The sequence below is a fragment of the Pinus tabuliformis genome, chromosome 4_1 (genome assembly GCF_031772625.1).
Source record: "Pinus tabuliformis cultivar Carrire ecotype Pingquan chromosome 4_1, CPIR1, whole genome shotgun sequence".
Taxonomy (NCBI): Eukaryota; Viridiplantae; Streptophyta; class Pinopsida; order Pinales; family Pinaceae; genus Pinus; species Pinus tabuliformis.
Window position 1 is genome coordinate 813,960,007 of NC_142303.1, and position 10,251 is coordinate 813,970,257.

The 10,251-nt window shown below is 36.6% G+C and overlaps 1 protein-coding gene across 2 annotated transcripts; it reads left to right on the top strand.

The window, feature by feature from the left end:
- The first annotated feature begins 2,314 nt into the window (after positions 1–2,314).
- On the top strand, positions 2,315–6,341 carry LOC149178718 (uncharacterized). Of its 2 annotated transcripts, none has more exons than XM_089420405.1 (3): positions 2,315–3,393; positions 3,515–4,763; positions 4,866–6,341. In XM_089420405.1, exons 2-3 carry the CDS (start codon positions 4,034–4,036, stop codon positions 5,204–5,206), a joined length of 1,071 nt encoding a protein of 356 aa, XP_089276531.1. In that variant the 5' UTR covers positions 2,315–3,393; positions 3,515–4,033; the 3' UTR covers positions 5,207–6,341. The 2 variants fall into 2 exon arrangements, with proteins under 2 accessions (XP_089276531.1, XP_089276532.1); XM_089420406.1 differs by having other exon boundaries at positions 2,318–3,393; positions 4,869–6,341.
- Positions 6,342–10,251: the final 3,910 nt, after the last annotated feature.

The window sequence follows — 10,251 nt, forward strand, 5'->3', positions numbered from 1 at the left end:
TTATCCTCTAGTTGAGTACCTACATCCGGTGTCGTTGATCTTCTTGTTTTGTTTTGATGATTGCTTGATGAAACAATTCCTTTATCTTTTATTTTCATCATTTTACTTAAATTTTTAATATTACCATGAAATGACTCAGGATGTTTGAGAGTGGTTCCGACCTCATTGGATTTCATATGGAGAAAGTAGAGTTTTAGATCTCACTCAAAATCTAGTAGACTTAGTTTTTCATTATTGGGGGGATTGCAATGTTTCCATTGGATTTTTCATGTACTAGGGTATGGAACTCGTATTTAATCAAGAGCACCAATCCCTCTATGTACCTTGATGTTAGTGACATTGGTTGTCGAACTCCTCTATCATGACCCTACTAAAAATGTACCCATCACTCAAACAAAATCTTGACTTGACATGCTACATTTTTTCTATCCTATGTTAATGCTTAGAGGGTGATATTAATGACAAAGATCCCAATATAGGCAATGATTTTGATGATATGTAGGTATTTGTTGTAGCATGATTTTTTTGGATGCTAGAGGTCATCTAGACCTTGTTTGTTGATGTATTTTCAGTTCAGAGATGGATTGCACTCTATGCTATTTTTCTTATGTGCACTCTTACATGCTATATAAATCAAAACTTGTAACTTGTGGACCTGTGGTTGATGAAAACTGTAAGTACTAGATGATTGATGTTATATGGTTTAATCCATGTTTTTATGCTTTTTATAACTAATTCATCATTCTACATGCTTTCTCAAAAATTATACATTTCTCGTGGCGACAAGAGGCCCAAGCATGAACAATAGATAATAGATTTACTTGTCTTTTCTAGTGTCTCATAGTTTTTATAACTATTGAATCTTTCACATTCATTATCATATTTTTCTAAACAATATATGACAATTTAAGTTTGAATTTTGAAGTTGGAAATTATAACTCATTGGTAATGAATTATGAATAGGATACAATATATGACAATTTAAGTTTGAATTTTGAAGTTGGAAATTATAACTCATTGGTAATGAATTATGAATAGGATGCTTTGTGAACGTTAAACATTTCATTTCATGTTAAATCTTCTTTGTTATCGTTTGGTTACTTGGTAATGGTAACGGGTACAAGTTAGAACTATAGTGATCAATGATGATAAATGTTATATACTGAATTTTGAAATGTTGAAACTTTAAGATTGATGAATCATGAGACTGATATATGTTGTATTTTACTAACTTGTGGACGTGGTTGATGAAGATTATAACTTCTATATGATTGATGTTATATGGTTCAATCCATGTTTTTATGCTTCTTACATCTAATTAATCATTCTACATGCTTTTGTTGACATATATGCCTTAAAATATATATTATATAAAAATTTGCTCCCGAACCAGGGGATTTTGAAAATGTCACTCCCCGCTCCTGCTCCCAAGCAACCTTGGGCTCAAAGGCAACATCGGAATTTTTGACAACTACGATGTGGTATGCATACCATCATACCATCTCTGAGCAGTGTAGACCATGGAGCTAACACTTCTACCACTGCTGATGAAAAGGGGACCATTGCACACCATTGGGGAATGCATTGGATACTAATCCATGCACTAACGTAGTTTCAACATGCTAACGCAGTTCTACTTTGTGCTAGACCATGAGGTCTTCTCGGTGGACCATAGCAGTTCTACTCTAAGACTTTAGAAACACTCGTTACTCTAGACTTGCTTTGCACCCAATCCCAATATAGCTTAACACCATACTTTCTTGTCACGAAACCCTTCATGACCACCAGATTTACCCTATGCTATTTCATGAGCCAACACCATGCACCAACTTGGTGACTACTTGGACTGTCACATCACAACCTAGAGGGACTGTGCCGAAGACAAAATAAATAGGTAATCAAGTATGACCATGTCAACCTAAGTGATCAAAGTCAACCATTTCAGTACATACCATGTGCGACCTGATTACTATGAATGAGGCTGTGATCATCCTTGTGCATTTTGCATGAGGTTGGCCTTTAGGCATAGCATCTTCTAGGCATTTGATCTGGACTTGTAAACATGCTTCACAGGATTAGGAGATGGATCTTAGTCTCTGTCCTCTTTGTACCTTCAAGCTCTCATCACATAATATTCTTCCTCTACACAACTTGAGCATATGTTGGTTTTTCATAATGTCATGACCACTGCTCAGTTTTTGTAGTTGTGTTTGCATTAAGCTGTACAACCAATGAGCAAATCTCATGGTTTCTTTGTCAGGATTTTGTGTTCATGCTCTGGTTTTGTTGCATGTTAGCCGTATAGGTATTTCAGGGATTTACTGGTATATTTGTTTGCCTCATATTGCTTTAAAGTTTAAAGTTAACAACTTAACACTTAATTCACTTAAATGGAACTTGCTAATACTACACTTACATCCTTCTCCTCTACACTGTTTATCTGCTGTTTCTGTGACTACATTATGCTCTCTTTCTAACCACACCCTGTGTTCGTTATGATTATGTAAGATTTTCTTTGTGTGACTAACTCTCCACAAGAAAATGTGACTCACTTCGGCACTTCATACTCCTGCATTACTGCATTAATGCATTATTTATTACACTGTGCATTACTGCAGTCCTTTATTGCACCATGAGAACAGCACGATTTGTCCCTCATAGAGTGCACATCTTGACAAACTTCTTTAAGTTTGAGGGTGGTGCCCTGGCCAGTCTTTGATCCCTCTCGCAGTCAGATAAATGGGTTTGGAAGGAAGGGTATTTATAGAGTTTTTGTCTCATGAAGTTTGAAGCATGAAAATGTGACCTGCAGACTGGAGATCTGTAGAAATTGTCACGATACTGCACATTCATAGGGTGATATCATCAAGACCATAGGAAATTTCATTAAATCAATGGTGCACCGCAGGGTTTTGGAAAATCGCTGCTCCAGACTGCAGAGGAGTTTAGGAATCAAGGGGTGCAATGTGACTGTTGAGAAAAATTAAAATTTGGGGGGATTTTCTTAAGATTTGTTGGTGGACTTTCATGCTCAATGGTATAATTAATGCAATCTGATCCATCATCCATGATGGGCATTATGTAATTTCACAAGCAATAATAAGACCGTAACATCAAATTTCATGTGCAAATCATGCATCTCCATTTATTGTTTGTCCCATTTTTGAGCAACAATTAGAAGAGCGGTTGAAAAGTAGGAGTGGCGATAACTGTTGCAGTCCCATATACAATATTGTAGGAAGCTTTTATACGTTACCCCTTTGCAAGGATTTCTTAGAGGCCTCTTTGGTGACCTCAATTTCACAGTCAATTTCTGCATTTCACAGTCAATTTCTGCAGTTCATCTACAATTCAGGGTTTCCAATGGTCTTTGTGTAATTAGCTCTCGCGCAGGTAAACTTCAAATTTCCTGATGCAAAGACTTTTATCTGCAGTCTTAAATAAAAATTTGCGGTGCATAAAGTTGAATGTAAATCCTTTAAGGGGGTCGACTGAAACTTTGCATTTGATGCAGGAGCAAGAGTCCTCCAGTAGCGAGGAGGAAGTTCGACCGGTTCAAGGGCCCATTGGAGTGATCACGAAGGGCGATAGAAATGTGCCTTGGCTGACTAGATTGTCAGCGAAATTGGAGCCAGACGATGAGGCTATCTTGCGTCGTTGCGGGCTATTGAGAGTATCCAGGCTTCACCATTTGCGGATGGACTCACGCTTTCTGCGCGAAGCCTTACAGTATTGGGATCCGGACACGCATGTCTTCAGATTCCCCTTTGGAGAGTTGGGGATTACCCTGGAGGATGTGTATCGGATATGGGGAGTCTCCATCAGTGGAGAACCAGTGATTCATGCGAAGCCAGATGATGATGAGGCCGCATGCAGATACATGAGTGGTCAACTGCTTTGAGATCGTAATCAGAGGTGTGTGCCGATTCTTGAGTTGGATCAGACTGATGTTCCTCTTGTGAGGAAAGTGATCGTAGGGACACTGGCATTTAGAGTTATTCGTAGTCAGAACAAAATTAGCATCCCATTGAACATGTATAACATAGTCCGAGGCTGTTGTGAGGGAAAACGCTATGACTTTGGGTCCTTCATCCTTTCTGGGTTATTTTTTGAGCTAGACCTAATTTCTGTTCATGGCCGCAGGAACCTTTGTGCTACATCCTTCTTGCTCTCTTGGTTTTATGAGCACTTCCCCTTGTCTGCTCTCTCAGAACCTATACCTATTGGAAAACATGAGCCACGAGCAGCTCGATGGGTGACAGGGGATAGGCCTAGGGAGCCTGGTCTAAGTGGACATCGTCACAGATCTTTTGATGGGGTCGTCCTAGCAGAAGTGATCAGGGATCCCTATGAGGACATGCAGTGGGATTCAGACGATGAATTGGGCGAGGCCATAGCACGTCCAATGATCGATGCAGGGTTTAATCGACCTTGGGTTGCCCGGGTTCATTCAGTTCATAATAATCAGGTGGGTGTAGTGGAAAAGGCAGGCCGAAGAGGAGGAAACAAGGCCCCCCTCTATGAGGGATCAGTACAAGAGCATGTTGTACCTCTTGGAGATGGGTCACCAACAAGAGGTGAGGAGTTCCAAATTGTCATTGACCAGCAGAGGCCACACAAAGATGAGGAGATGGTAGCCCAGAGTGAGCCCCAAGAGCGTGCCCATAACGAGCAGCCACATCAAAATCAACCCATGGAAGAGCAACCCCAGAGTTACAAGGAGATGACAGCAGGAGCTGGGCCTTCAGTGCCACCTCCCCCAGGTATGTTTAATTTTAGTGAAAGCCATTTGAGCATATTTTAGTTTTGGATGACTATCATCATTAACTTCTGCCACTGACGTTTTTTTCCTTCCATTTCTTTAGCAGATGATCCATTTAAGCATGTTGGGGAGGCGTTGATTGCCCTTTTTCACTCCTTTTTGCCAAGGAACCTTACAGATCTACCGGTTCCCGAGTATCTTGCTCGTTTTGGGGTCCCTGCCGCTACATTGGCCCCTGCTATCTACGCAGCAGACAAAATGAGACGCCAACAAAGGCGCATTGATCAACTGGATGGGGAGGTTAGAGGGCTTAGATTTGTGGCCGCTTATGGGAGTAGACGAACATCTAATCAACCGAGAGATGTTTTGTCCAGACTACTCCGAGCAGAGCGCTCTAGCACTTCCAGGAAGCACAAGAATATTTCGAGGGGCAGGCCTCCGTGACAATTACATACGGTCTTTATGATTTTTAGGTAGTTTTATATTTATACCCACTTTCATTATTTCTCTTTTGCTGCCGGCTATGTAATCCATACATATTGTATCATTTCACACAACTGTATATATCTTCGAGTGGCCCACTTTGTACCTCTATACACCAGCCATAATGTGTTAGGGCCTAGTTTTGTACCTCTATACAACCGTTTTTATGTGTTATGTTTCCTTATGTGTGGATTCTTGTGGATCATAGTTCAACATATTGTTTTCATAGTAATAGCATAATTTTTGGTGGTGGGTTTAAATCTTCAATATAATATAATATAATGATTGTAGCGTGATTTTATCTGGCTATCACTTGTGAATTGGTTTTGAGCCTTGTAACCCCTCTATGGTAAAATTTTGCTTTTGGATGTGTTTGTTGCATTTTGATTTTTGAGTAGTTTTATGTTTCTCATCGTACTTCACGTTCTTCAAGGCATTTTATGTATTTTGAGGTATTGGTCACATCTTTTGGAGCATTATTGGGGCATTTTGCATTTGAATGTGCGGGGCAGATTAGTGGCATGGAGTAGCCCTCCTGAATAGGCTGGTTGCATTTTGGGTTTTGAGTAGTTTTATGTTTCTCAACGTACTTCATGTTCTTCAAGGCATTTCATGTATTTTGAGGTATTGGTCACATCTCATGGAGCATTATTGGGGCCATTTGGCAACTGTGGATATCATGCCGCAAGGATGGAAGATCATTAAATGTTATCTTGCAAATCTCTTGAGCTGGTTTGTACTTACGAAAATAGTGGGGTAATTGACAACATGGAGAGGCTCACTTGGAAACTTGGCAGTGTGCCGCTCTATCAATATGTTTTAGTGGGGTAATTGACAACATGGAGAGGCTCACTTGAAAACTTGGTTGTTGTGCCACTCTATCAATATGTTTTAGTGGGGTAATTGACAACATGGAGAGCCTGACTTGGAAACTTGGTTGTTGTGCCACTCTATCAATATGTTTTAGATGATGTAAACATGTGGATATCATGCCACAAGGATGGAAGATCATTAAATGTTATATTGAGCAAATTTCTTACAGCTGATTTGTTGGTTTGGTTTGCACTTATGACAATAGCGGGGTAATTTGATGATATGGAGAGGTTGTCTTGGAAAAATTGGTTGTTGTGCCACTCTGTCAATATGTTTTAGATGTTGTAAACATAACTTGGATGAAAATCTTGAAGAATGATGAGTTGAAATGAGGAGTAATTTTATTATGTTCCCATTTATTTAACTAAATGGGTGTTTAATGACCAGGGGCATTTCCTTTGTTTCATCGAATGTCTTTTCCTTTGTTTCATCGAATGTCTTGACCAAAGGTATGACCATGAATCATGGACCTTCATTTGAGACATTTTTGTCATGGGGTTGTTCTCTTAGCACTGCCCCCTTAAGGAATATCGACAAGGACAAAGAAGATAGCTCATGTGGAGTCACACTCAAAGAATATAGTTCACGTGAAGGTCACTTATTGTACCATAATATGTATAAAGTTCACGTGAAGGTCACTTATTGTACCATAATATGTATAAAGTTCACGTGAAAGTCACCTATTGTACCATAATAATTATAACATGTATAATTAGTTTCGATATTGTGAAATGTATTAAGGCTTCATTTACCTTTTCTACTAAGTTTTGGTTCATGTGGAATCACACTCATTACTATGAATATGTATAATTTGTACCAATATGTATAGTTTGTACCAATATTATGAAATACATATTGTTTGTACCAATATTATGAAATGCATTGAGCCTTAGTGTTTTTTTTCTGCCAATTTTTGTGTTCTTTTTGTTTGTGTATATGTTAATTGTTAGTTTTACCATTACTCCATTTGTTTCAATTGGCATCTATTTCTTTAGTCTTAAAGGCCTTATAACACCATAATAGTGATTCATGGGAAGTTTGAAACGTGAACCAAATGCATTGAGCTGAGCCTTAGTGTGTGTTTTCTACCGATTTTTGTGTTCTTTTTGTTTGTGTATATGTTAATTGTTAGTTTTACATTACTCCATTTGTTTCAATTGGTATCTATCTCTTATCTCTTTAGTCTGAAAGGCCTTATAACACCATAATAGTGATCCATGGGAAGTTTGAAACGTGAACCAATTTCTTATCTCTTTAGTCTGAAAGGCCTTATAACACCATAATAGTGATCCATAGGAAGTTTGAAACGTGAACCAATTTTTGTGTACTTTTTGTTTGTGTATATGTTAATGGTTAGTTTTACTATTACTCCATTTGTTTCAATTGGTATCTATGCGTTTAGTCTGAAAGGCTTTATAACACCATAATAGTGATCCATGGGAAGTTTGAAATCTAAATTCGATTAGCCATTAAATAGCTAAATAGTGATAAGTTAACCATGAAACCTAAATTTGAATACTAACGTGATAAGTTAAGCATGAGCATGTGTGGACTAATGTTGATCCATTGAAGGGGCTAAGTGCACTGTGGTATTGATTGGCCATTAAATAGCCAAGGTGTAGGACGTAGGATGTCGATGCTAAAGTGGTAAGTTAAACATGAAATTTGTGGTATTGATTAGCCATTAAATAGCCAAGGTGTAGGACGTAGGATGTCGATGCTAAAGTGGTAAGTTAAACATGAAATTTGAAGTTGAATACTATGGTGATAAGTTAAGCATGAACATGAGTGGACTAATGGTGATCCATTGAAGAGGCCTAAGTGCATTGTGGTAAAATTATAGTTGTTGGAGTGAGCACTTCACACAAAAATATAATCTACACAAACCATATGCATTCCCAAGCAAATCAAAGAGTCAATGCAAGAAAATTTATATATATCCTTGTTTGTCTTTTTGTTTTACCCTTTGTAGGCATGAGTGGACTACTGATGATCCAATCATGGGGCCTAATCACCATTAATGGGCCTAAGTGCATTATGGTAAAAGGTAGCATGTGGCCCACACAAAAAGTATCTACACAAAGCATATGCATCCTTAAGAAAATCAAGCAGTTAATGCAAGCAAGGTCATATAAACATTTGTGTGTTTTTTTGTTATTACCTATTGTTATTGTGAGTGTGTGCACACATATATATACATATATATTTTTTTTAAGATTATCAAAACATGATTTACATATAGGATTTCAAAAATTGAAAGAAAAGTGAAAGGGGGCAACCATGTGGTTCCCACAAAAAGTGGATCTACACAAACCATATGTATTTTCAAGCAAACCAAAGAGTCGATGCAAGGAATGTCATATAAATCCTTGTGTGTCTCCTTGTTATTACCCCTGGTAAGCATGTGTGTGAGAGATATTTTAGGTGCATTACAAAACATAGTACATGTAAAATTTGGAAGTGTAGTGGCTAAATTGTGAAATTGATAAAGTAAAATGGTGTCTATAAGAGTTTTCAAAGGCAAATGAACCCTAAAAATTCTAAGGGAAAGTCAAGCACATAGGAAAATTAACCCTAAAAATTCTGAGGAAAATTCAAGCACATGGGAGAGATTTTTATTAAAACAAGGCACCAAAAGTGCAAAACAATCACAATAATTGAGAGACCCATTTTTCTCAACATAGTTATAAGGAATAGTCACCCATTTTTCTCAACATAGTTGGAATAGTCACCCATTTTTCTCAACATAGTTATAAGGAATAGTCACCCATTTTTCTCAACATAGTTATAAGGAATAGTCAAGCACATAGACAAATGAACCCTAAAAATTCGAAGGGAAAGTCAAGCACATAGGCAAATGAACCCTAAAATTTTTGATGAAAAGTAGGCAAATGAACCCTAAAATTTTTTAGGAAAAGTAGGCAAATGAACCCTAAAAATTCTAATGAAAAATCAAGTATATGGAATTAAAACAAGGCACCAAAAGAGAAAAACAATTAAATTTTAAGGAAAAATCAAGTATATGGGGTTAAAGCAAGGCACCAAAAGAGAAAAACAATTACAATAAGTAAGAAACTCATTTTTCTCAACATAGCTATAAGGAAAAGTCAAGCACATAGACAAATAAACCCTAAAAGTTCTAAGTAGAATTCTAAGAAAAAGTAAAACACACGGAAGAAAAAATTATTAAAACAAGACACCAAAAGTGCAAAACAATCACAATAATTGAGAACCCCATTTTTCTTAACATAAAAACAATCATTTTCAAATCTCAACACTTCCAAAGAAAATGCCCAAGACAAAAGCAAATGGATTTTTTGGTTTTTTTAATTCATGCACCTTATTAATACATGTTTGATGCCAAAAGTACAATGAGAAAATTTCGTGGAGAGTTTATAAGTTATACAAACAAATTTAGTCGAATTTGAAGCATGTTACAAAATAGCCTCATTGAGTTTTCAAATGGTTTTCTCAAATTTTCCATTTCTCTATATAAATGATAAGTAGGAAGAAAGAAGTGGCCATGAGACCTACAATGTGAAAGTTTTTTTTCTTCTCTATATAAATGGTAAGTAGGGAGAAAGAAGTGGCCATGAGACCTACAATGTGAAAGCTTTTTTATTTAAAAATAATAATTTTATAATATGAAAGCTTTTTATTTAAAAAAATTGTATATTTATATGGTGATACTATGTCTCAAAACCTAAGTCTTCAAAATTTAATAAGTTATATCATGATTACAATTTTTGCCATTGTGGTTTCATGAAGTTAAGAACATTGAAGTATTTGTAATCATTTCACTAACATAGGTATCTTTAGAAGAAGATGGTTGTGGTTATGGGTTCAATGAAGATATAATATATTTAAAATTTTCAAAAAACCATAATAAATTTGTCATTGGTGGTTTTGTAAATTTAAGAAAAATAAAGTATTGGTTTTTTATAATCATGGCACTCACTTGGATAAGTTTTAATTCCTCAGAAGGAAATGATTATGGGTTCAAAACTTATAATGGAGATGTAACATATTTCAAATTTTGAAAAAACTTTTTATGGCTTCAGAATATAATATATTTGTGCATAGAGTTCAAAAAACATTAAGGACATGATATTTGCAATCAATGTAAGGTCATT